At 43.7% G+C, this 27,939-nt stretch overlaps 1 protein-coding gene across 1 annotated transcript in view; it reads right to left on the bottom strand.

Annotated features, from left to right (window-relative positions):
• Nucleotides 1-26,980, bottom strand: part of VIPR2 (vasoactive intestinal peptide receptor 2) — a 1,121,328-nt gene extending 1,094,348 nt beyond the window's left edge. Inside the window, exon 1 of the mRNA XM_086941506.1 lies at nt 26,474-26,980. Coding sequence (XP_086797632.1) covers nt 26,474-26,533 — 60 coding nt within the window. The 5' untranslated portion in view covers nt 26,534-26,980. The remainder of the gene's footprint in view (nt 1-26,473) is intronic.
• Between the last annotated feature and the right edge of the window lie 959 nt (nt 26,981-27,939).

A 27,939-nucleotide genomic window follows, 5' to 3' on the forward strand; every position in this document is an offset into this window, starting at 1 on the left:
ATGTCATTGTTTCCTGCGCTGGGGTTGGAAAGCTCTTTCACGATGTTGAAGAGTTCCTTGCAGTTGTGTGCGTTGTTGTCCAACCGTTCCTTGAATGCTGTTTTCTTGGCGGCGCGGATCAGCTGGTGGTGCTTCCGGGTGGCAAGCTTGAAGGAGGTCCTGTTGTCCGGTGTAGGTTCCCTTCTCCAGACTTTCTCGAGGGCTCGGCAGTTCTTCTTGGAGCTCTTGAGTTCGTCGGTGAACCACGGGGCTTTCTTGCTGCCGGGTCTGCTGGGCGGGGTCCTCAGCGGGGCGAGCTCGTCCGCGCAGATGCTGATCCACTTCGTGAGGTTGTCGGCGGCCTGGATGGGGTTCGCTGAGCTGGCAGGAGGGTGCTGGCTCAGGGAGGTGGCGAGCTGGTCTGCTGTGATCTTGTTCCAGCTTCTGCGGGCGGCCTGTTGCTGGTGGTGGTGGGTCGTCGTTCTCTTGAAGGTGAAGTGGACGCAGCTGTGGTCCGTCCATTGAAGCTCTGTGGCGTGGCTGAAGTCGATGTCTGTGCTGGAAGAGAAGACTGCGTCGAGTGTGTGTCCGGCGAGGTGGGTGGGGGTGGACACCAGTTGCTTGAGTCCCAGGTTGGCGAGGTTGTCGAGCAGGGTTTTTACAGTTGAAAGGAGGGCCATTGCCAGATTTAAAAATCACAGGAACACCCCATGTCATAATCTTGTTATGACTCTTTTTGAGTGATAAATGAGAGATCTTCGATCAATGGAAAATGGGAGTATTGATCAACAATCACCATCAGGTGACGTTCATTGTAAAGTGGATGGAAGAAGCAACAGCAATTCTTTCCCATACATGCAACTCTGACATCTTTAAGGTGTGTTGAGTGGTTTTCGAAGAAAGGCAATTGCAGAGATGACAGGTCTTCAATTCTCGGAGAGCTCGTTTTGTGGCAACGATTCCACAATGTCATTCATGGGCCAGTTCCATTGTCTGTTGTCGCAGACTTTCTGGAATGAATGTCTGACAAAATATCGAAAGACAAAAAATCGACTTACAAAAATATCGGAGCAATAATATCGATGTCAATAATATCGACATCCTATCTCCAACAAGGTAAGTACAAAAATATAGAAAAAAAATATTGATGTAAAAAATATCGTTTTAAAAAAAATATTGTTTTAAAAAAAAAAGAAAATTTCAAATAAATTAAATAATACTTAAAAATATAATAAACATAGTTAAAAATATATTATACTATTTAAAATTAATAAGTGGTATAACATAATTTAATACAAAATTAATTAAACATATACATATAAAAATATCAATACATATTATTTAGGAATATTTAATTACCAATTAATGATTAAACAACAATAAATTAATTTTCATAACCAAAAAATGATACTTGTAAATATGTACCGATTAATAATTAATATCCAATACATTAATTATCAATACTCAACTACAAATGTAATAACTACTCAATTACATATCAACTACTTTACACACTATTCCCCTATCAATGCACAACAAACTCAAATAATAAAATAATACACTTAACATAATTATCAATTGATCAATTAATTAAAATGAATTACCAATTAATAAAAAATAATTACCAATTATTAATTAATTAACAATAATACAATTAGCAAAAAAAGTGTGAAAATAAATTATTACGTAATTACATTTAAATTACTTCCCATTCTATTCCCCTATAAACCCATAACCCGCTACAGAACATAATTATCAATTAATGAATTAATTCAAATGAATTATTAATTGATAAAAATTAATTCCCAATTAATTAAAATGTATTTATAATTCCTAAAAATGTATCATTAATTTAGTATAATTCAATTACTTCCCACCCTATTCCCCTATAAACCAACAACCCGCTACGGTACTAAAATACAAAATCTACTTAAATTACATAAAAAAATATATACATTAAATACATAATATTATACATAAAAATCATATAAAAATTGATATTAGTAATACCGATATTACTAACACCGATATTAGTAACATCGATATTACTTACATCAACATTAACAAAATCGTTATTACTTACCTATGAAATTCTGTCCCTTCGATATTAAAAAAATCGATATCACTTACCATCTATATTCTGTCCCTTCGATATTAATGGTACAAAAGGGGGTGGTGATGGACGGAGCATCTGAATCAATCAAACACTCACACCCAGTCCAAAGATCTGGTTGGAGTAGCAGAGTGGGCAAAGAACGGTGATGGATTAAACCTAGATCTTTTGACTGGGTGTGAGTGCTTGATTGATTCAGATGATACGTCCATCACCACCCCTTTTGTACCGCTTTTGGCCGCCATTAGTGTGGCAGGGTATGCTCAGACGTGAGTCCCTTGCTCACTTTGCCACTGGATTCAAGCAAGCCGGGCTGAAGACGGCTGGAATGCCAGAAACCGGTCCTCGGAAGCTTGTTTCCGGTCCAGGGAAGACATGGCTTGGCAGTTCGGGCTGGACTGTTCCCATGAGGCACAGGGTCAGACTGATTTGCATATAGCCATGTCTGAACTGGGGTGGCAGAGTGGGCTAAAGAACAGTGATGGATTAAACCCAGATCTTTTGACTGGGTGTGAGTGTTTGATTGATTCAGATGCTCCGTCCATCACCACCCCCTTTTGTACCGCCTTCGATATTAAAACATCGATATTATTGTAGGTCGATATGAAAATATTGATATTTTGTCTGCCGAGTTTCTGGAATAACAATTCTCGTACCTCTCAGGATAATGTCCTCCTAAGTAATGGACAGGTTATCTTTGACATTTTAAGGCTTCTGTTCCTCACTGTCACTGGTAAGAGGTTCGGTGTGCTGGTTCCAAGACGGATGGGAAATAATGTTTATAGTTTTAACATGTCACTATCATGACTCATGGCAGTGACTATGTATTCCATCGAAATGGCAGCTGGTGTGCTTGATTTCACAATGAAATTAATGTATGCTGCAGTCCTAGAAGGAATATCATGGCACTGAAGAGACACTTGTGAGAAGTACTCAGCAGGGTTTTGATCTTTCCTTATTTATATATTCATAAAGTGTTATATAGTGCAAACATGATCCATAAGGAGATCAGAGTGCTTTACAATTGGAGGGAAGGAAGTTAATAAATGCAGTATCAACATCAGATATGAATACCAAAACAGAACAGAACAATCACAAAACAAAAGGGGTCAGAAGAGAGTAATACAATAACTGGTACATAGCGAGCTAAGAGGGCAGCAAAAGATAGGTTGAAGAAGAGTAGCACCCAGTGCAGGTCGTAAGGTTGTAGGTCCAGTGACTTGGAGCAGATGATCCTAGCCCATTTAGAGTAAGAAGTTGTTCACAAGGAATCTTTTAGCCTCCAATTTGAAAGCACCTTTGGAGGAGATTCTGCGTATATCCGGTGGAAGAGAGTTCCAGATCGTCGGGCAGCGGAGGGGAAAGCTCTGTGACAAGTTCTCTTTTTGCAAAAGATCTGTGGTTTCAGGAGGAAAGAGTTAAGACTTCTTGAGGGTCTACCACCTCTGGATAATTCGAGCTTTTGAGCTAGGTAACTGGGGTTTTTGGAATAGAGGGCTTTTTGAGACACACATGCAATCTTTAGCTGAATTTGTGCTTCGTAGGGCAAACACTTAAAAAGGATTTTAGGATTAGGAATATGTGTGCATTTCTTTTGGTACCCGTAACCAATCTGGCAGCAACGTTCAATGATGCCTTCAGTGGGGCCAGGGTATATTTGGGGAGGCCACAGAGCCTATCACTGCCATAGTCTAGTCTCAGCAAAAGAAGTGCTTGGCCCACCTGCTTGAAATCAGCTTGTGGAAGGAATGGTTTGCTATTCCTGAGTATCCTCATCAGGTGATTAGCTCCCTTGCACACATTGCTGATATGAGTCTTCATGTGCAGATGTTTGTCCAGGTTATTCTGAGAGATTTGGCAGAGTCAATAATGAGGGGGGAGCAGTTGAAGGCAGTGAGGTGATTCATCCAATGGTCTACTTGGGGATGTGATTCAGAGGAGAAATGAGAAGGAATTCTGTTTTGGAGGTGTTGAGCAGAAGGTGGTTCTCGGTTAACCAGTTTTGAGTAGATGTTAGATTAGTGCTGAGTGAAATGAGGTTATCAGGGGAGGAGATTTTCAGATAAAGTTATGTATTGTCTGCATACATTGGAAGAGAATGTTCATGGAATTTGGTGCATTAGCTAATGGTTCCAAGAACAAGTTGAAGAGTATAGGAGATACCTTGATGGTGCACAATTGTGTATTGTATTCTTGTAATCGTAGACCTCAACCTTCAATGCGAGGAGGCATCTTTGCCTTTGGATTGCCAAAGATGGTCAGCAATGATAGATGATCTGAAAGGCTTTCCAAATAAAAAATATATGGAAATGTTCACAAGCTCACACCACTGCCAAACTTTACTTCTCAGATTGTGCTTAAGCATATTCATTTCGAAACAAACTTCTGCTTGCAGATGCCACAATAAGTCTTTGAGCATTTGGGTGTCCGCTATGATGTGCAAGGTGTGTACCTAACCCTATGGGGCTAGCATCAACAGCAGCTTGAAACTTTGGATCAAAGTATGCAATTTCAGCAGCGTTCTCAATAGCTTGTTTAATTTTCATGAAGCTTTGCTCATATTAATTTGCCCAATTAAATTAAACATTATATTTTGTCCAGTCTCTTAATTGCGCACTTACAGTGGCAAAGTCTTGTATATATCTATAACAGTAGTTGGCCATGTCAAGAAATTAATATAACATGGAAACATTTTGTGGGGGACTGGTGGCTGATAGTACTTGAACTTTAGCCGGATCAGGTGTCATACCCCCAGCAGGAAAGATATGGGCATAGAATTTTAGCTTTGTCTTTTGGAAGTTGCATTTCTAAGCATTCAACATTAGGCCTGCATCAGCGAGCAGAGAACACACTTGCATGAGAGCTTTATCGTGCTCTTTCTGTGTAGCTCTGAAAACCAATATGTCATCACTATGATTGAAAGTGCTTATGACAGGTTGTATGATACATCGAATAGCATCTCGAAACAACTCTGCAGCTGATGACAAACCGAAACGTAGTCTTTTTTAACAGAACAGACCAATATGTGGTTTGTAATGTACCTGCAATTGTCCTCGAGTTCTAACTGATGATATCTTTATTCAAATCAAGACGAGAGAAGACCTTTGCACCATTCAATTGTGTTATCATGTCATCAATGTGCGAACCTGGATGCCATTCTCTTTCAATTGCCTTGTTCGCTTGATGCATATCCACGCAGATGCATACAGCTCCTTCAATGTCCTTCTTGGGTACTACCACAAGACAAATCCATGGTGTTGGACCAGTGGAACGCTCAATGATATCATGTTTGAGTAAGGATTTCAGTTCTTTTTTAACAGCTTCCTGTAAATAAAACAGAATTTGTCTGTGTCTTTGAATGATAGGACGGATGTCCTCATTAATGTACAATTTTACTTTCTTAGACTTGAGTTTCCCAACCCCTGAAACAGTGAAGGGAACTGACTTACTATTTTGTGATGAGCATTCATGTTATAATCAGCAGCTGTATAAAAGCTGAGTAAATAGGCACTTGACACTGTACCACGAAGTACCTGAATAAGTGCCTGTAGTTTTGTTTTCTTGTGTTTCATCGTTGCTACAAATAAACCTTGACTTTTTAATGGCATTGATGCAGCCCATGTATACACTTTAGTTTTCTATGCAGTAAGTCTTGGCAATGGTGATAGTTCACTGTATTTCTTCTCATGCATAATGTTTATTGATGCAACACTGCTAATAACAAAAGGTATTGAGCAACCATTCAGTGTAATCTTCGGAAAAGGTTTGAATGACTTAGGTGCTTTTTCATGTCGACTCTTCTTTGACCTGCATTTCTCTTCACATGCAGCCTGACCAACATGTGCATGGTTATCCTCCATGTAAGCAGCTTGTTGATCAGCACATTCGTCAGCTCTAGCAGCTAGGAGTATTGGCTCCAGGCTAAGAGTTTCCTTCAACATTTGTTGTCTGAATGAATCTGACAGGCATAGGTCAATAACTCTAAGACATATAGCTTCCTCATCATTACATTCATTTACCTTACAGTGTTTGATGAGTGTATCTAGTCTCTCAACAAATGTATTGATAGTTTCAATAACTTTCTGTCATTCTTGACTGAAAACCTATCTTTCGTAATTTACATTTGGCATTGGATTGAATTTGAGATTTAAGGCTGCTTTGATTTGACAGTGTGTGATTTTGTCAGCTGCCAGCATTTTCTTTATGACTCTTTTACACCTTCAACAGCAAGATTCTTAAAGTACTTGATAATCTTCTTGTTATCTGCTTCTTCTATTGCATCAAGTAAATCATCAAATGTCTCTGTCCAAGCAGTCCATATGTTGCCAATATTTAGCTTTTTTGCGGTATCGAATGGTGATGGTGGTTCCAAAAAGGCTGCAGCATTGTAGCCGTTGGTGGATCTCACTGATGTGGAAAGTAGTTTTCTTTCTGACACTGCTTGGTTATTTTGTTTATGCAAACCATCTCTGAGTCCTTGCAATGTGCTGTCCTCTGGGTCATCTTGGAAATTTACAGGGAACGTGGGCTCTTTCTTGGCCCCATTGGAAAAACAACATTTCTCTATTCCGATCAGCTTTCATTCTTCAAAGACCTCTGGAGTTTTTCTGAGCCCCACTCTGCAGCTTTAGTGGTGTGCCACTTCGCAGATGGACAGCTCCATAGACACTACCCCAGGCACTTCTTCTGGGCCCACTTTCCAATACTGTGGTATGATGACTCTCTTTACTCAGTTCTGGTAAGCAGATGACTGTTTCTTGTATTTGACTTGTTCTGCCTTTAGGCGTCTCTTTGTGCAGTCTGACAGCTGGTTGATGTCTGCCTCAGAGCGCGTCTGATCACAGCATTATCTTGCAATTTGCTATCCCGATTTGCTGCTATTTCAAATCCTGGTTGTATCTGCCTTTAACCTTATCACTCCATTAGATGTATAGCTTTAAGTTGCGTAGTAGCACAGTACCTCTCTTTATGGCCTTCCCAGCAGGTTCTCTGCCAACATTGTATAGACTTCTAAGTGAATCTTTCATTATCTTCAAATGTTTTACAACGGCTGGAGTTGCACTTGACTCCACATATGCCAAACATTGTTTCTGCACTTCGACTGAGGTACATGTGGTACACAAGCAGTTTGCTGGACCATGGCAAACTCTCTGGGAGAGCACTATTGATCTTCGGGTTACTTAACCTGTATCTCGTCACCCACTGTACTGTCCTCCCCAACCTGGGCACCCGCTAATGACTATGCCACACAGAAATTAGTAAAATACTTCTTTATTCACCTGCATGTTCCTACGATTCAATTTTAAACCTGCATTCATTCTAACACTTATGTCACAGTTCTATGGAGTCCATCAGGAGCCACAAGTGTTCTACCATTGTTAACTCTCATGACACTACAAGGGTGGTCATAATATTTGTACAGTGCATGTTTGACGGGGAAAAGAGGTTGTTTTGTTACTGCAGGTACAGTGGCAGTGGAATCCAGCTGTATGATGATCCAACTGTATCCCAATCAGATTGCCTTTTACAATGCTAAGAAATGGGTAAGGTACTCTTCTCTTATGATCTATAGACTATGGAAACCTTCCTGTCTGATTGAGGTACGTACAATATTCATGTTGGCAAACTTATATTCATCTGTCACTCCATCAATTTGTTCATGCAAAGTTTTCCACTTTTAAATTCAAATTTCTGTGTGAGCACATCTACGTATAAGGGTGGCTTCTTCGGCACTCATGGGTGTCTGTAAAAGTTGGTGAAAATACATAACGTCACAAGTTGGCAGATATTCACACAGAATTTACAGTTAGATTCCCACATGTAAACACTTATTCCTAAACAAAGAGGAATAGCAAGATTTTTTGTTAATCAGCTTATGAATAGTTGACTTAGACTTTCAATATAAGATGCCTGTAATTCCAAATATGTCTGGTAATGGAAGTTACCAGCCACAACATAGATTCAGGTGTTGCAGGGATAGTGTGGCTCACAAGTTTCCACCAGGACATTTCACCTGCTCAAAGCAGGTGAAATGCTGAGTTGAAAAAATACCCACAAATGAAGAATAACGCGGAAATCAGTCTGCAAACACTGATTGATGCTTATTACTGCCGATTTCTGAAGGACCTACGTGTAAAAGAGCGGTATTCCCACAACCTGGATGACCATGGAATCCGTTTTTCTTGGTGCAAACATCCTCATAAGTATTCCCACAGTCCCTGTAATATGGAGCAAAGTGGCTATATTGATTTGAATTTTGCACTTTCCAACTGCAGTTCAGTTTTACTGCTGGAGTTTGAGAGGCACCAGAGATAATTAGATTCAGGCAATGCAGGTTGGATAGCCTGGATGGTGAGCAGCCATCTGCAGATAAGATTTACGAAACATTTTCTATGAGTGGTTGTGCCTTACTTTTGTCTTATTTGTAAACCACTCCTCAATATTAAGGCCTAGTTCACAGTGCATTTCCTGTGAATAGTAATGTTGTTCTCCACCCAGTCTTAGATGTGCCTTACTCATGAAAATTCGGAACTAAAACATGCATACTGGCAGAAAAATGTTTTGTGATCTGCAAAGCTTTTTTAGTCCATGACCCGAGGAAATATATGAAGTGGGCATGTCTAAGTCTGGAGTAATACATAGCTACTCAATGAAAATACTTTGTCACAGTTTCACTTAGTGTTGAAACTAGTGGAGCATGAATACTCAAAGTAAAAGCTTTTGCGAAAAGGGCCTTGATAAACAATATATCTGGGTTTCAAGGGAATCCAGTGCTGATTTAATAGGATGTGGTGTGATGACATCGGAGTAGCATGGCCCCACCATCAGTTGGGTGACTCTCCGCAACTCAACATGCTTAATCACTACGATGCATGCCACACCACGTCTCGAAACCTCATTCACCTCAACCACTATTATCCTCATAGGATGTAATACATCCAACACCTTTTGAGCCATGCACTCTAAAAAGGGATCCCAGGAATCGATGAACATTGAAGCGCATCTCTGCCTGGTCAGGGACATAAAGCGCTATGGAAATGTTTCAATAGTCAATGTCTCTGCAAATTGCAGCCACTGATAACACCCCAGAACGGTTTTAAAATCATCAAAATGTGTTTGCAGCTAGAGACCTGCAAACAAAGTGTTCCTGATTTTCAGTATATGCAAGAGAACCTCTCCTCATTCTTCCACACGAAAGTGGAAACAACCTATGCTCATTTTAGCAAACTGTCCGATCCCCCCATCCTGAAACAACCTCCACCACTACCTCAACCTTGATGGTGGCACGGATGAGTCTTTCATTCCTTTTTCATTACCCGATTTGGAGCAAATAATTTATAAAATCAATTCAGACTCACATATTGATCCCTGTCCCAGCAACTGCAGACCCCCCGCACAGCGAGCAATTACAGAGCCATCTCTATCCTTCCTCACTTTGGCAAGATGCTAGAATTCAGGGTGAACCGGAAGATCACAAGCCTTGTGAAATTAAACAAGATTCTTCAACCCACGTAGTCGGGCTTCCGTGCTGGCTTCAACACATAATTAGGTTACCGAATAGATCAGGGGAATCCTCGACTCAGGGTCGAAGTTAGTAGTCCTTTTGTTAGATCTCTCCACTGCCTTTGGCACTGTGTCACACAAAATTGTCCTACATAGGCTGGAGCTGGTGGGAATTATAGGCCATGCTCTGAAATGGCTTTGCTCCTATCTAGAAGACAGACAACAGGCAGTCTTCTTTTCCCCCTTTACCTCCCAGTCTAGAGCAATTCGCTATGGTGTTCCTCTGGGTTAATCACTAAGCCCAACCCTTCTTAAGTTCTACCTAGCCACATTAACTCTAGTAGCACAAATCTGAGGTATGAACATCATCTCGTACGCAGATGACACGCACATAATGCTATCTTTCCATCAGGTAAATGACAGTGTCACAGGGGACTTTGCAGGGCTGGGTTGTATCCATTGTTCAATGGATGCATAACAGCTGTCTACAGCTCAATTCCGACAAAATGGACACCGTGATGTTCGGCTCCTCCTCCCCTCCTGACGCACTATATCTCTGGCTGGCCTTCTGAGTAAGGACCTGCTCCCACCCCCTTCCTTAGTCATCAGGAATCTGGGGTCTCGATGGACACTGCACTTTCTACTTGCTTCGGGTTTGATAACATCTTTAAGAAAACTCTAACAATATCTTCCTGTAGACACTCTCAATGGGTATGTACATGCACTAATATCACCCAGGTTGGATTACTCCAACATACTTTAACCTAGGGGCTCCCATGAATGTGCTGTCTCGACTGCCACATGTACAAAACACTGCAGCTAGGCTCATCTTGAATATTCCCAAATGTCAGTCTATTAGACAAGGGCTCTTATAACTACACTGGCTCTCGATCAATTCCAGGCTTAAATTCTGAACGCTGATGATCACTCACAGGGTATCCCACCCGAAGGATCCCAACTACATTCAAGCCATGCTTCAACACTACTCTCCTGCAAGGGCACTCCACTCTTCTAACCACCATCTTCTGTGCATCCCCAGGTTCCGTGAAACCAGATGGGGGTCAGGTCCTTTCTGTTCTGTCTCCAAGCTTCTGGAAAGCTCTCCCACCATTTCTCTCCAGGAACAGGAGTTTTGTTCTGGACACCGCCGTGACCCGCCAGCATCACAACGGAGAAGTCCGTGAAGGAACGTGTTGTGATAGCGGAACAACAACAGCAGAGGAATCCAAGGGTCTGCGCTAGGCGGAGTGAGGCTCGGGTCGGTAGTAAGAGACACCCGATTTCCTCCACAGCCGGGGACAGAACAGAACGCACACCGGAGTGTCCCCTCCCACCTCCAACAGAAGGCAGACGCGGAGATCGGGAGCCAGGGAGACACCTCAGCGGACACCCCGGGACCGAAGGGGGCTGAGGCAACAACAACATCGGAACATCCGCCTGTCTGCTGCTGAGGACGCCGTTCGCAGCACCGGCATCGGCAGGAGATCACCGAGAGCAGCGAGGAGTAAGAGGACAACGGAGCCCCCCCACCCCCTTTGCACCACCGCCGCAGCAGAGGAATCAGAGCGGGGCAGAGGGCACCAGGAACAAAGCGGAGCATCGGACCCCTCTGCACAGCCGGGGACAGAACAGAACGCACACCGGAGTGTCCCCTCCCACCTCCGAACAGAAGGCAGACGCGGAGATCGGGAGCCAGGGAGACACCTCAGCGGACACCCCGGGACCGAAGGGGGCTGAGGCAACAACAACATCGGAACATCCGCCTGTCTGCTGCTGAGGACGCCGTTCGCAGCACCGGCATCGGCAGGAGATCACCGAGAGCAGCGAGGAGCAAGACGACAACGGAGCCCCCCCACCCCCTTTGCACCACCGCCGCAGCAGAGGAATCAGAGTGGGGCAGAGGGCACCAGGAACAAAGCGGAGCATCGGACCCCTCTGCACCTACAGCCGCAGCAGAGGAATGAGAGCGGGGCAGCGGGCACCAGGACGAAAGCGGGAGAAGCACCGGACACTGTGGTCCCGACGGCAGCAAAGGCAGCACCGGGCAGCACCGGGTCACGGCGACGCACCCCCCCTCCCCCGCACACCGCAGCAGAGGAGCACGAGCGGTCTGGAGAGCCGGGAGGGACGTTGGTCACAGGTGCTGGCTCACACGGCGGGGGTCACAAGATCTCGAAGCGGAGCCGGGAGAGCTAACACAGTTCAAAGTTAAAAAGAGCAAGTGAGGATCGGTAGGGGCGGCAGAACACCGAAGACTGCCCCCAGTGACATCGGTATACTGCTGGGATGCCTTTTTATAACCAGTCACATACACCTACGAAGGGGAAGGAAGCCAATCATGGATTTTTGTAATGCTTCTGTATAACTCTGCTGGCAATATTGACTGAATCACAAAAACTCAGGTATTTAATTCTCCCACCCACCGGCTCTCTTTTTGAAAAGCCTAACTCTCTTGAAAAATTCTATTCCTTTGTACAAAATGGCTGGGGCCATAAAACTGTAACAATAAATCCCCCCATACCTTCTGTCTTCCACGTGCCCCTTCAGCTCAACTCCCCCACATAGAGATAAGATTCCTCCCAGCTAGACTTGAGCTCTGGTTGCTTGAACAGAAAGTGGAATCTCTTCCCCTGTGCTCAGAGCAATAGCAGCAAAAAGAGGACTATTCTCTCTTTCTCCCAGCCTGCTTAGCAACAAACAAAGGACTACTAGCCTGATCTGAACTATTTGGCGGCCATTTTAGTCTAGTCTCTAGTTTCTGGTGGATTATAGTATTTTAGACTAGTAGAACAGAATGCCGGCCTATGCCTGTATTATTATACTCTTACTATAGTTTTATTATTTGTTTAGACCTGATTACTACCTCATATATGAAACAATGCCTACCTATTACTATATTTTTGCAATATTGCTCTCATAGCCTTTTCTGAATGTTTGTACTACACAGACTGCTACCTCATATAGGAAAGAGTGTTTGCCATCACTGCATTAGTATGCTCTAGCTCTACTCTAAACATTTGTATTGCTCAGATTACTACCTTATATAGGTCAGAGTGTTTACACATCATTGTAGTACTACACCTATATCGGTATTTTGAACACCTGTATGCACAGATTATTACCTCGTATATTAGGAGTCCTCACTAGTGCCACTTTCACTTGTATTCTGAACATTTGTAAATGCACAGATTGCTACCTCACACTATTTGAGCTGACAACCATTGTCACCCTCGATTTTTGAATTTTGAGTCTTGTAAATTGTGTATCTGGATCCTTCCTCCATATTCTATCAATATTATCAACTATAGTATAGTGCACTCACCCATTGTACCCTACCCTTATATATTATCAGTATTATGCCTATTCTTACACCTTGTACCTTACAATTTACCGTATGTATTTGCCCTACTGCTCACTCTCATATCCTGGATAGGCTGGCTGATTACTAGTGTCACTTTGTTTTATAACATCTTGCTTGCTGTAACTTATTATTGTGTTTCCTACTGTATGCACCTGTTTTTCTGCAAACATGTCTTTCTGCACATTGGTACCACTATAGTCCACTACTGCATCCTCCCATACCCACCTAATCCTGCAACGCAACATGGACCCCATCGGCAAACATACATACAAAATCATCTACCCACCATCACTCACCAAAAAAGCCGCCAAACGCTTTAAACACAACTTCCTTAGGTCACACTCGGAAAAGCCCTTTGCTGACACCTACTTCTCACCGGTTAATGGATCCCTGAACACCGATATCATCTTCCACACCACACGCAGAGCTCAATGGAGAAAAGCGTTCTTCACCCTACTCACCGTCTCCTCGACTAGAAAATCCGCACACAGCCAAACTCTCTCCATCTCCCCATCCCTGGTCTTTCCAGGCAGAGCCACATCACTATTTACAATAACAGGATTGTCCTATTACAATCCACAGACAAGAACCTGGAACTGCTAGACAACATGTTCCCCACCTTCAAAGAACACCTCTCCAAGTCACGGACAAACACGCATATCTCCCCCAATCCCACCAACCATGACCTCTCAGCTGCATACTTTTCAATCAGGGACACACCTACCACCCCTGACCTCCCATCCCCTACCCACAACCTCACTATCCCAACTCAGCACCCCATCACAGACATAGATCGCTCCCCCTCATACACCGCCCTTTCCCCCGCCCCCTCCACCAACCTGCGGACCTCCACACATACCCTCAACACACCTATCACACCTACAGCGGGCATTAACACCCCGCTCGGCGCTGACAGCACAGTCCCCACACATAACACTCCCAACTTAGTCCAGCACCTGAATAACACGCATTCCGACAATTCCCCCCCTTTATCCCCCCCCATTCTCAGTCCTCATTACCCTCCAATCAACTGCGCAGAACGTACTCCCTCTCCTAATTTAACGCCCCCTCCCCTCAACAGGACCATCTCCATTCCCACTCCCCCTCCTACTCTCAGCCCCTACTATCCTCCTTCCACCACGGCTACCAGTCTCCCAGCCTACACGTTGTCCCCCCCCGCCTACCGCCAATGCCCCCACCCATAACACCAATTTCCTCCCTACCCCATCCACTCCCCTCCCGTCCAGAACTTCTCGCCTCCCTAACCCCATCCCGCGCTCCAACACAACGCAGACCTGCCCGAACACCAGCCCTCCCTCCCGCCTGCACATGAATTCCCTGGCCAGCCAATCACCCCTGACTGCCACTCCCACCCCCACCACCTACCCTACGATGGAATACATCACGGCCACCCTCACTCAGATCAAAGAAGACATTCAGGTCATCAAAGAACTACTCTCCACACGCCCCATACACCGCCCACCCACCTCCACCCCCCCTCCCAACCTGTCTCCTACCCCGCCGGCGGACCCCCACCCTCACCACGCCCCACACCAGGCGTCAATCCCTGCTCATAGGCGCAGCAACTCCCGTAGTCCCCAGCATCACCCCTGCAACGCCTCACACATCCACACCTCCCCGCCAAATGTGTCCCCCACCTCTCAGACTAACTCTCGCACTCAGCTATGCCCCAATCTGACATCAATCCCAGCTCTTAATCGCAACAACTGCCCTCGCCGCACCCACAACTCTTCTTCTGACCTCGACACACTCACCCTTCTCCGCTCCTATGAACCAGCCCCCCAAACTCACACAAGCACCCCACACCGCAACATTCCCACGATACACCCAAATCCCCTTAGACCACCCACACTAAACAGCAGATCCTCCATCCCCAATAACCTTAGAAAAGTCCCTCTCTCGCTAGAACAATCTAACACCCTCTACACACCCCGTCTCAAATGCGCTCTTCTCAACTGCAGATCGGCGACGAAACACTCAGCAGCCATTGCTGAACTCCTCTTATCGCAGGACCTTGACCTAATCATCCTGACTGAAACGTGGCTAACTGAATCCTCGACACCCATAATGGACATTCTGGTTCCTCCCAACTTCCACATTATCAGGCTCGACAGAACAGGCCAAATAGGTGGCGGAATCGCATGCATATACAAGAACAACCTCTCTGTTCAGAAAGTCAATTCCACATCCCTACCATCCCCAACATCCTGTGAATACATCTGCCTCGACATTATTAGTGAGGGCAAACCGATATGCTCTCTGCACAGCATATACCACCCACCCAGGGACAACTTCACCTTCTCCCAACAAATCATGGATATGATCTCAACCAATTCCGGACGCCAGCTCACCCAAATATACCTTGGTGACTTCAACCTCCGCTGGAATGACAGCAACGACGCGGTGGTAAATAGTCTTAAAAATTTCCTCGATGCCCTGAACCTCACCCAAATATGCAACAGCCCGACCCACGAGAAAGGCTCTACCATCGACCTGATCATCTCCAAGGAGCACTCTATCCAACTCGAATCCATCCAACCCTGTGACTGGTCAGATCATCACATTTTCACATTCTTTATCAACGAAAAAGTCAAAGTCAACCCTGTGCAACTCTCCAAGCCCAAGGTCTGGAAAAGAAACTCGAAAAAGCTCAACCCTGGCTCTCTGCCCCCTAACAGCTGCAATCTCCTACTCCCTCCTGCAGGCGCCTCGGACGTCCAAACTCTGACTGACCACTATCTCAACACTATGACTTCTATAATTAATGAAGCTGCACCTATGCAACTAAAAAGAGTCTCTACTAAAATCTCCAAACCATGGTACGACGGGAGTCTCAACGAAGATAGAAGAGACATGCGAATGGCAGAACGGACCTGGAGATCAGCCCCCTCTGCAATGCACCTAAAAGAATTGAAGAAGAAGAGAAACGCCTACTTCAGGAAAATAAAACGCTCAAAATCGGACTTCTTCCGCCTCCAACTTAACCAAGCAAAGAACCGCCCGAGAAAACTGTTTGAGCTAATCAAATCGCAATCCAAAGAGCAACCACAACCACTCAACACTGGGCGTGTGGCACCCTCATGTGAAGACTTCGCTGCTTTCTTTATCCAAAAAACTGACAAAATAAAAAGCGATCTCCTCACTGACGCAAGCCTCTACTCCAAACCCAAATGCCCAGCACCCGTTGAACCAAAAAACAATGCGACATGGTCAACCTTTGTTACATATTCGGAAGAAGAAATTGGCAAATTACTCAGCACCCTGAAACCATCCAATCACCTCACGGACCCCCTCCCTGCCTTCGCAGTAAAAGACTTTACCCCACTGATTCTCCCTCTCTGGACTAAAATCATCAACAGCTCTCTCCAACAAGGAAGCATACCTGACTCCCTCAAAGTTGGTCAGGTCACACCTCTACTAAAGAAACCAACAGCCGACCCCTCTGATCTCAACAACTACCGTCCCATCACCAATATCCCCACTCTCGCCAAACTGCTGGAAAAATGCGCACAACTACAATTGACTAAACACATTGAGCAATTCGATCTCCTCAACCCTCACCAGTCAGGCTTCCGAGCAGGACACAGCACAGAAACTGCTATGACTCACATAATTGACGACGCACTTCAAATGCTAGACCAAAATGACACCTGCCTCCTCATCCTTCTTGATCTCTCCTCCGCATTCGACACCGTTAAACATGAGAATCTACTAGAACTACTAAACAAAAGAATGGGCTTATCTGGAACTGTCCTCAAATGGTTCACTTCCTTTCTCCGCAACAGGTCGCAGAAATTCAAGAGCAACAACCTGATGTCCACGCCAGTACCTGTAACGCTAGGCGTCCCCCAAGGATCCTCTCTATCCCCAACTTTGTTCAACCTAGTCATGGAACCTCTCACCACTTTGCTACAAGAATCCAATGTACACTTTCACATGTATGCCGATGACACCCAACTTTACCTCAAACTGCAATCACCCAATGACATCCTGCTCCTGAACTCAACGATCAGATGCACCCAATCCTGGCTTGCCGACAATCACCTCAAACTCAATGCCCTGAAAACAGAGTTCCTTCTGATCGCACCTCCAGCGAAGATATCCACCACTCAACATTGGCTTAAACTCCTAACCGCACTCAATGTCCAACCCACCATCGTGGAATCAGCAAAATCTTTAGGCATAACACTCGACACCAATCTCAACATGCAGCAACATATCAGCAAAGCAACAAAGGGAGCGAACTTCCAGATCAATACTCTGAGGAAACTTAAACCCTACCTCCCAGCCAAAGACTTCCAAACAGCGGTGCAAGCACTAGTCATCCCACGAATTGAATACGGCATCACCGCCCTCTGCGGACTCCCACTAACTACAACCGCACCACTAAAAGCATCTCTAAATGCTGCAGCGAGACTCATCACGGGGTCAAAAAAGCACTCCCACATTACCCCTGACTTGAAATCCCTGAATTGGTTGCCGTTTGAAGCCAGAATACATCTGAAAATCGCCTGCATGACACACAAGGCGGTACACCTAAACTCACCCGGCTACCTTGCTCAGAAATTGACAATCTCTGGGGGAATCAGAAACACGAGAGGCGCAAACAATCTTCTGCTGAAACCTCGAAGATTCCGGAAGGAGAAAACATGCAAGCGCTCTTTCTCAGGAATGGCGCCTAGGATTTGGAACTCACTCCCGCCTGAAACCAGGCTTATATCCTCCACTACACTCTTCAAAAAAGAAGTAAAAGCTATCCTCATGGCTAAATTCGCCTGTACTACTATCTCGAACCCTATCAACACCCTGCAATGATCTGTATTACTTGCTTGACCCCTTATCTATTTGTACGAGCTGTCCTATCACCCACTTGATTGCTTTGCAGTCACCCAATTGTATTATTTGTACTGTATGATCTACTGATTTACTTATTTGACTTTGTTCCCTCATGTACCCTTCTGTACTGTGTGAACTATCGATCTACCTATTTGACTTTGTTCCCTCATGTACCCGTCTATGTAAAGCGCTCTGATATCTGTGAAGATCTTGTTCGCGCTATATAAAACTCTGAAAATAAATAAATAAATAAATTTCTCCATGCCATCTCTAGTGAAAGCCTTTTCAAGGCACAGTTTAAAACAGTGCTGTTCGGTGAGCTATAACAGCCGATTCCACTTGACACTGACTTGTGGAAGCACCACGATGCTTCTTCTGAAGCAGCAGTAGCGTTCTATAAATACCTTTACATTCATTCATTCATTCCGTAAAATACAACCACCTGTGATAATATGTGAACACTACATGTCTTCTCGAGCCTCATGAAAACCAAATACTCTGAGGCTGAGCAATAAAAAACAGAGATTTAGATGCGGTTGTTGTGGTATGGCTGACAGTACACTGATGAATGAGGTCAGGAGGTTAATGCGCCTGTTGCAGAAATCTACATGTACATTCTTTTTCATCTGGTGTGTAAAGTACGTATGTCATAATGACTCTGTGAATAATAGTTTTCATGTGCAAGGCCACACCACTGGTAATGTGCTGTTTTAATCTAAGGCGATGCCCTGCCACTTTCCTAACCCAACAAGTGTGTACAATGATTGCTGTGCTTACATTAGACACAATAGTACTTCATATTTCTTTAATTAGTATGCTTATTAATTTTGCATGGCTCCCCGTTCTACACATATCCTGGCCCCAGGGGCGGCTCCTCACTATGATGTAGGAGCGACGCCCCAATGCTTTCTTGCAGTGTGAGAAGCAGAAACATAAAATGGTAACAACTTTTAGTTATTATCATTATATGTTTGCATTGCGGGCGGGAGGGTGTCGCTGCTCTGCTCTCCGAGCAGGGTAGGGGAAGAGTGATGTGCCCACTCCTGTGCGCAATGACTGTTTGGTCGGCCCTTTTGGGCTGCCCAAATCAGTCATGCGCACTCTGCCCTTCTCCATGCAGACTGCATTGAAGCTTGCATGAAGAACATATACACCCCATAAGCCCCTAGCTGGGCGCCGTCCCGACCAATCACAATGCTGCTTGCAGTGTTGTGATTGACTTAGAGGAGGGAACCTGGCTGCCTACTTCCTGTTCCTGTCGGAGGCAGGAGAGCAGGAACTGAGAAGACAGGGGCCCCGGACTCAAGGTAAGTTTTCTTTTTTTTTTAAACCCCCCCCTGCGCGACCTCCCCAGTGACCCCCCTCCCCGCACAACCCCCCCCCCCCCCCCGATCCATGCAGGCTATGACTGCCTGACCCACTCTCTCTACAATTCCTCACACTTTCTCAGCGTTTCTACCAGTCCAGTGTGTGGGGGTAAGCTAGATGCTGAAATAATCGTGGAAAGTACCTGCCAAGGTCTGTCTGAATGTACTACCTGCAAAATCTCTTACATTTCTATGGAAATAACCACTCTTTTCCACCCCCAAAGGGAACTCGTGTTTGTGTAATATATGCACCATTTTGCACATTATGCACAAGTATGTCCCACTTATACATATATCACACTTCTGTGAATTGTGCAAATATATAGTATGCGGACCTCGTGTTTTTTTAATGTGTAAGTCTAACTTCCTCCTGAAAGTCATCCTCTCTGTGTACATTGATCTATAAATAGCATCAAACATTGTGTCGAGAGGTTACATACATTAATACAAATACATTCAGGCAAAGCAGTTCACCATCGATTGTCCCAGTCAGCTCTGCCAAAGACAGTGCAACCCCAACAAATAACCATCACACTGTTACAGGTGTGATAATTCATACTATTCCGGGACCCCAAAGCTATAATAATGGCTTGGGAGACAGGTATTAGTAATTGTAAATGGCAATTGAATTAATTAACAACAGTATTTGTGCTCATACCTAAATTAGGCAGACAGCGCCACCATGTGGCAGACTGTCATAAGCCCCTGTGCTTGCAATTAAGTGCCAATGCAGAGCCCCGGAAACCACCGGCTCAAATTTAGCACTGAGACAAAGTAGATAACAAATGCTATAAGAAGTTGTCTCATTTCAAGAGCTCTCTTCCATAATATGTGTTAATGTCGTTCCGAAGTGCCTTATCCAAAAGGGCAAACGTCAAAATCTTTCTTCCACTCATTTTGTTTTGCTTGAAATAACACATTTTAAGCTTTCTGATAATTCTTTATAGTTTAAAATAATTTTTTACTATTGCCATTTTTTTTATATTTGAAACATATTATGCAACAATATCGATAGTACTCCCAGAGAACTCGACAACGAGATTTTAAAAATACTTTATACAAATATGTCTCTTTTATTGAGCTTTTTTCTACTATTTATGCCAATTGATATGCATTATATAAATATAAAAACAGCTATTCAAGCTTGGACGTACGAGCAGGAAGTAGATATGAGACAGGTAATAGGTATAAGCAGGTATATGTGTTTTGACCAGCGTGAACCGTTTTACTGCTTTTTAGATATTTTCTGAAATGTTATCTACCAGGAATACCCTCGATGTAATGTTGATGCGGAACGAGCGCCTTCTTTCATGCGGTTACACCATGCTATCTTTCAGCTGCATGCCATCGAGAAAGTGGGTCTCCTTTTGCTTCCAGAATAGAGTTTACATTTTTTCGGGTGGTGAATAAACAGTGACCTGCACTGCGCTATGTATAGACGGTGATTCAAGGATTTTAGAGCGAGTGAAGTCGGGAGTCATTTTAAATCCAAACAGCTCGTAATAAAAATAATAAACAAAAAAGGGGAAGAAATTCTTTTGGCTGAGCTGTTCCTCTGGTGAGACTCTAAATCATCTCTGTTGAAGAAAGGTATTCGCTTCATTTTCGCGGGGACATTGTTAACCGTGCAAATAGTTTGACAAAGCCACGGTGGGCATCTGAGTGAAGCCCGAACACGTTTTATTGCCTGACTGAACTGTTAAGGTTACGTCAACATTTACTCTTCCGCGAGCTGAGCCTGTCACAGGTGGAGGCTGATCTCGGAGGCATGGAGGAAAATGGCCTCCTTGTCCCAGCCCACTCACGCGCCAATTTTGTGTTTTGCTATGGCAAAAGAATAGAGAGAGAGGGAGGACGCTCCTGCAGAAGCGTGTGCTCAACCGGACACGAGTGTCAGGAGTACCACGGGGTGCCGTTAACTGATGACACTGTACAGGAGCGCGGAAATGGGCTTTAGTGGATAATTTGTGGACTGCAAAGCTTCAGGTTTTTGTATAGAGTAGCGTTTGCCAATATAAGGCTTCTTGGTGCTATTTAGTGTTTTGGAATGCAGAATGCTGCCTCGTGGTCTTGGGCTAGCTCAATAGAAGGGACTCCACATGGCCCTACCACATTCCACCTAATTCCTGTGAGTGTGATAAGTAGGGCCTACATTTCAGTGATGTTGAGTGAAATTGTCTCTTTGACCCAGTGTGTTCTGTGATACTGTTGCCCAGATTTACTAAACTTTGACAAACAGCAACTAAGCAAGGGAAATTGCTACTCTGCATTGCATCAAAGGGAGAGATCAGAAATGCACCATATCTACTTCATGTGGCACAGTTTTGCTCTCTCGTAGGATCTGCGCACTTCTGGTTGTCTAGTGCCATGCAGCCACCCTTGCACCAAGATGCAAAGGTGCTTGTGTTGTGGTTAGAATAGTTTTGAGCAAAAAGGGTTGCTTTCCTGCACAAAAAGTATTCTTAAGAGGATTCTTCCTCTTTGGATGTGTGCACACCTGCAAAAAGGAACTAACCAGGAGAAATAAAGACATTTCTCCTTGTTGCACAAGCCTTGGGAAGAGGCACTATGTTCGTGGAAACTCTTGTTTACTGACTTTATTAAATATGGGTGAGCCTCAAAATACATGGGTGGATGCACAGGGACATTCATGCTTCATACATGTTACGGCTCTCCGACTAAAAGTAATGCAAAGCAGGGCTACACGCAGCCTTGTGTTTCTTTTGGGATCAAATACCACTCAAAGTCACACATATCTTGATTTGCGTGGCTTTTTTAAATCCCAACATGGATTTTGTGTTAGGGCTGAACGAAAAAAGTGGTACAACCCTGATGTAAAATCTTAGTAAATCTGAGCCTATATTCCCTAGCACAGAACGCAAACAACCTGTGCCCCATTCTAGTGCATTTACTTCACTGTCCAAATTTCAGTGTCTTTCCAGCCACAGCATAGAGTACATTACTTTTCCTGAGTCAGAGTTTCCACATTGCAGTGTTTTTTTCTCTCTGACCCAGGACTGCATCCTGAGTTGTGCAAAGTGGTTTGTCATGGTATCTCTGCAGGAGACACTGCAGATTCTATTATCAGGTGTTGAAGCACACCGGGTAAAACATAATACTTTTCCATGCACATTTTTCTCCTGTTTAAAGAAAGGGGTAAGTCTGCAAAGAAGAGAGTTTTAAATCAGAAAACGCATGACAATAATCAGTTGTTTTTATGGAGCACTTTGTACGGCTCTTCTGCTGTTTCTAAGAGCAGTTAAGTAAGAGATGTTATTATTACTCATTTCATGGCACTCAACTTCTCGACCTTCAGGAGGATGAAAGGCTGAGTCGATCATTCAGGGATTTGAACTTGAGACCTACTGCCTATTAACACTTTGTTCAGCATAGAAAGTCAACACATTTAGCCATCCCATGCGCTAATGGATCTATCAATGCTATGCACTCATTGTAGTTCTCATTCTGGGCTCAGAAACTTGTGAAAAGTGGAAAATGGAGTGCAAGAGACTATGAAAAACAGGTAACCCCGGCTCTGGTATCTTCTCATCCAGTTAAGTGCTGTCCCGGAAATTGGCTTGATAAAATATCCATTTTGCACGAATAATCTTGTGTAAATTTGTGAATTTCATTGTGTGCTTGTTACGTGAAATTCGTGAAATTATACCATTGTACCATGCCGTGTTCACTGTAAAATGTTACTACAGGACCATGGGAACAAAGCGAATAACCAGAATGCGAACGGCTGTTGTTCGCTGCATTTTTGTTTTTTGTGCTATTTTTAATGCAAAACGCATCCCTATGCCCAAAATGGACTCAAGGACAAATTTCATTCTTAAAATGAGTGTGTCGGAGGGAAGGTGCAATAAATCACACCTGATAAAATTCGACACCCAAGGTTCAGATTTTATAATTTGTGAAAAGTGCACCTGTTTCGAGTTTTTAGGGGGTAACATGCAGATTTTTGGTGCCTACTCTGAAATATGCAAGTTATGGTAAATATTGTGCACTTTTCCCATTTTAAAGCCTGGTAGGTTTGACCTCCCAAACCTATTGAAGGGTGTGGACTTTATAGTACCAGGTGCAGTCATTTCCACACAACTCAGAATTCCGACTCCAGTGCAATAGGGGTTTCCACAAGGGTCAGAAAACTCTAAACAACCCATAAAAGAGAGCATGCTCTTCCTACAAGTTTGTTGGACTATAGTATTGTGATTACTACATGTGATCAATGTCATTATCTCAAGGTGAGGTATTTACGACGAGTAGTAAATACGTCCAAGTCTGAGTTTCAACAGCGAGACATATCATGTAGAATGAGTTTCTAAGACCACGAATTCTGCACGTTTCACCTCTTTTGGCGGGAATTTCCTTAAAAACATTTCTTCAGAGTTGACCTGTTGGAATTTATAACAGAAATACTGCAAACTGTGAGGGCAGGGCTTTAAGTATGCTGGGTCCTGCCGGTGCTGAGCCAGGCAGTTCTAAAAAGCAGGTACCGAGACGGATCCCTATCAGGCTCTCCATTTTCGCCCTCGGTGAAAAAGAAATCTTAACTCTGCAGCATTACCACCCTTCACTGCCTTTGAGGCCAGTTCAAGGAGATTTGTTATTGTTCTTTCACAGTCTCATCAGTTCAGCACTGAAGCATTTTCAATATTATATACAACAAAGCCATAGATGTTACTTTTTTATCTTGTGCAACTAACAACAATTGACAAAGCCAATAGTCCTGGCTTGATGTAGATATAATGTTACTTGCTGTATTATATATCTGAATGCAGTGACAGAAGCAGCAAAATACCAGTCTGGTGGCACACTATGCTAAGCACAGGTTTTCAGTATACATGTTTTAAAGACATGCCTTTAATTATATTGGCCATGCCCCTTTGAGAGACCACCCCAAGTTTTTTCATCCCACTTAAAGCCCTGGGTGAGGGAGTGATATCGCACAACTCGTAATTCCAAACCCTGGGAAACTCGTAATGAGGGCCTTAGTGTATTCCGTGCCCCATTCTCAGATTGGGGAACCTGAATTCTAATATTGGGTTCCACGGTTTCTCGTAATTTTCTGACATTTGACCTAAACATTTCTTCCTGTTTCTCACTTCCATTATCTGCTAAACTGGCAGATGAGACTTAAACACAGTATGACTACATTACTAAGTAGTATTTTAGAACGCACTCCTCAAACTCAAACTCTGGCACTTACTTCATTGGCTATTAACGAAATATTAATATGAATTCACATCAAAGGAAAATATGATTGTTTATGTAATTTTATAAACATGGCCACTGGTACTACGCAATTCTTCTGCCGCTGCATTTTCCGTATATTATAGTTTTGCTGCATTTGCTACATAATCCATCATCTGCTGCATAACCTGCAAATTTTACCCTAAAACATTTCCTAGCTTAAAACAGATCTAAAGTTGCCGAGAGCACAGCGACACATGTTCCTGCTCAGTGAAAGACACTTAGCAAAGGCTAATTGGTTATCTTTATGTTGCTTATTGCTGTTTTTAGAAGTTAAGCTGGTACCAATAAGGTGAATATCATCTTTGCCCAGGCAGTGTTAATATGGGTGAAAATGTCAAAATAATAAGTAATCCTATCACAAAAGGTGCTGCATTACTTGCATAATGTTAATTTTCTTCCATAATTTAATCAACCTTTTTAGCATAAATTGACCCTCCACTGCCCCATAATTCCATTGGCCCTGATTATGAGCCGCTAAGGTATTTCCCATGCTTCTACTTTCCCTTGTGTACAATATCCCTGTACTGTGATACATTTTTTGTGAAGGAAATTGTCACAAGAATAAACTAGAAGGTTTGCCATCTGCTTTTACCAGTGTCCTGGAAGATGAGTTTCCAAATTCTGAAAGTCACCCTTCATAAAGAAGCAATTTTAATCTAGCCATCATATAGACCTTGCATGCACACATAAGAATGTTTCTTAAAGCTTCTGCAATGGCGAGTCATCTCAATCATATCTAGTGTATTACAATTTACCCTCAGATAAGTGAAAGGCTGAACAGGCATGCCAGAATTTAACCCCCGCAACCTGAAATTTGCACAGATCTCCAGAGCACGCGCTTCCCTCACTGAGTTTTCATAACTTTCAGTGCAATACACAAGGATATGTCTTTAGGTGCCCTTGCATCACAACATTATATCACATTATATTTTAAACCACCCGGAGAGAAAAATCTAAAAACTTGACAAATGAAGTTTAACAAGCTTAACATGCTAATTTACCAACAACGTTGAGCTTTTAACAAAAGCAATGCAAAGGCAGAGCCATGTTATAACTTGTTTTACACGTAGCGCCTCATGTCACAGTCTTGAAGGTGACACTGTCGTGGATAACTGACTGTCCCTAGAATTATGTACACAATGACATAGCAACACTGATCTTGTTAAAAAGTGCTACATATACATATGCTTAACTTGTTTGTATCAGGAAAATGATAAAAAATGCAATAAAGATATAAAAAACAGTAACTGACTGTCGAGGTCGTGACATATAGATGTGTAGCTGCATGTCGGATTGTTTTTTCACTCTCTGAGCTTTGTTACAGACACACAAGAACACCTTCATTTAATTATTGTGAAAAAACGCAATTAGTCAAGCCCTCTGTCTTTCCTCCTTCCTATGCGGAAGCATGAATAAAATATATTTGGGGAATATTACTAACGGTTATTTTCAGTGCTGCTAAAACCATGTCTTTCCGTGGTAGAGTGTGCTAGATTTAAAAAAAAAAAAACTTACCGCCATAATTAATTAATCAATGAGCATACTTCCTTTAGGCTTATGAAACGAAACACGTTTTGTTCCACTGTTCAGCTTTAATTAACATGTTATTCCCACAAGAGTTTGCTGATTTATGAAAATCACTTTTAAAATTAGTATATTAAATGAAGTTGGTCGTTCAAAATTCACAAATGTTAAGTTTCATGATCTTTAGCATTGACCATTGGCATCTATAGATACCATTGGCATCATAATTGGAACCAAAGAGATAACAATACATAGGTATGCAAATGTTCTACGCAAATTACTCTGTTATAACCGATTATTTTGCGAACTTATCGTATTTTAGTTGTTAGCAAATGAAGACACAATTGTCTGTCTAGTTTATCTTGAACTCGCTGAACTGTCAGTTTAGATTCGCAGCCATCAGTTTTCCCTGGTGTTTACAAAAAGGCTGCGTATCACCATCAATCACAGGGCGCAACACCCCCTTAAGTGGAATTCCTCTCAAGATTGTATAAACAAGGACGTACTTACAGGCGCCAGACAACAAATGGACACAGCCAGGATGAGCAGAAAAATCCCCATCGTCTCCATTCGAAAGTTTCGTTTTTACATAAATGATATCGTTTTTGCCCCAAATTGGCAGCCAAAAGTCACCGGGTCCAAAAAACGAACACGGTGTTTAGAACGCGGGGTGGGCTAGCGCTGGTGCAAAGCAGTTGAGCCCTTGTGAGGTGGAAAGAGTTGTCCAAGGGTCGAGTCGTGCGCTCCGTCCGCGCGTGCTAAGGTCGTGCGCTCCCTCCGCGCGTGCTCAGGTTGCAGTGACGCTCTGCATCCGGCCAGTATCAGCGCCTCCGGAGAACCTTGGACATTGATACACCTTGCTAAAATCCACGACGGACCTAGCCGAGCACACCCGCCACCGCCGTCCCCCGGGCTGCCGCCTCGCCCCAGAGGAGTAAGTAGGCTGGGTACTCCACGCGCTCAACTTGACAAGTTTACAGAAGCGTCTCCCTCACGCGCGCGCCTTATCAGGCACTGGAAGCCCCTCTGCGTTTGCACGCACTTGAAAGTAAGTGGACGCAGAAGTGGCGGGACACGTGTCGCCCCCTTGTGTTTCTAGCTGGCGGGGCTTGTGCGACTAGTGCAGCCCTTTGGTGAGATGAACGGAGGAAGACGCTACTAGGCTGAGTTGGGAGCTGTCAGCTGCTACTAACAAGCGCGGCCTCGGTATTCAGTCAGAGGGAAAATCTTTTCTTCCAGCGGTTAACCCTGGGGCTGCCGAAGCCAGCCAGAATAACAGTTGTCAGTGAGGGTTCTTAGTCAGCTCGTGCTGGCAAAAAAACCATGAAAGCATTACTTTAGAAATGAAGAAAGGTTGAGCATGTACGGAGTTCAAGCAATTTCTCTTCAAACGTGCTTCAGAGCAGGATGTAAACAGCGGCTCTTTAGCAGCATTGACAGGCTGGCCCGGTATTCATGCACAGTAAAACGTGAGCAACCTGGTATTTCTTGTGCTGCAATGGTAAAACAGTGGCAGCCTCCTACAATGGCTACTCATACGAGAGGCCACAAGGTGTTTCAGTAAAACGTTCAATAGCTATACACCTTACTGCTAAATAATCTTACAAGCACAGAAAATTGGTAACTTCATTGTCCCAACCATTCTTCCGGGTATCCCATCTTTTCTTTTGGGCGAGTCACCCAAGCCACAAGACTTCCCACAATGCCACATTCATAGTATACCACCAAGACACCTCTGGTATCACAGCACATATATCCTACACCCCTGCTCTGGTCCTCTAGTGGCTAGGGTGGTTAAACTTCCAGCTTCCCTCAAGGACCAATACACCTGGTGTATCTAAAGATATATACTCAAGGAGGAGGGAGAAAGAAGAAGCTGTTATCCATTCAACTTCCTTATTGTATTACCAAAAAATCAAGAGGAGAACGGATCACTTGTCCTGCGTAACCAGGGTTTTAAGTTTTTCGTTCAGTGT

This window comes from Lissotriton vulgaris, chromosome 10, assembly GCF_964263255.1.
Source record: "Lissotriton vulgaris chromosome 10, aLisVul1.2, whole genome shotgun sequence".
NCBI classification, from domain to species: domain Eukaryota; kingdom Metazoa; phylum Chordata; class Amphibia; order Caudata; family Salamandridae; genus Lissotriton; species Lissotriton vulgaris.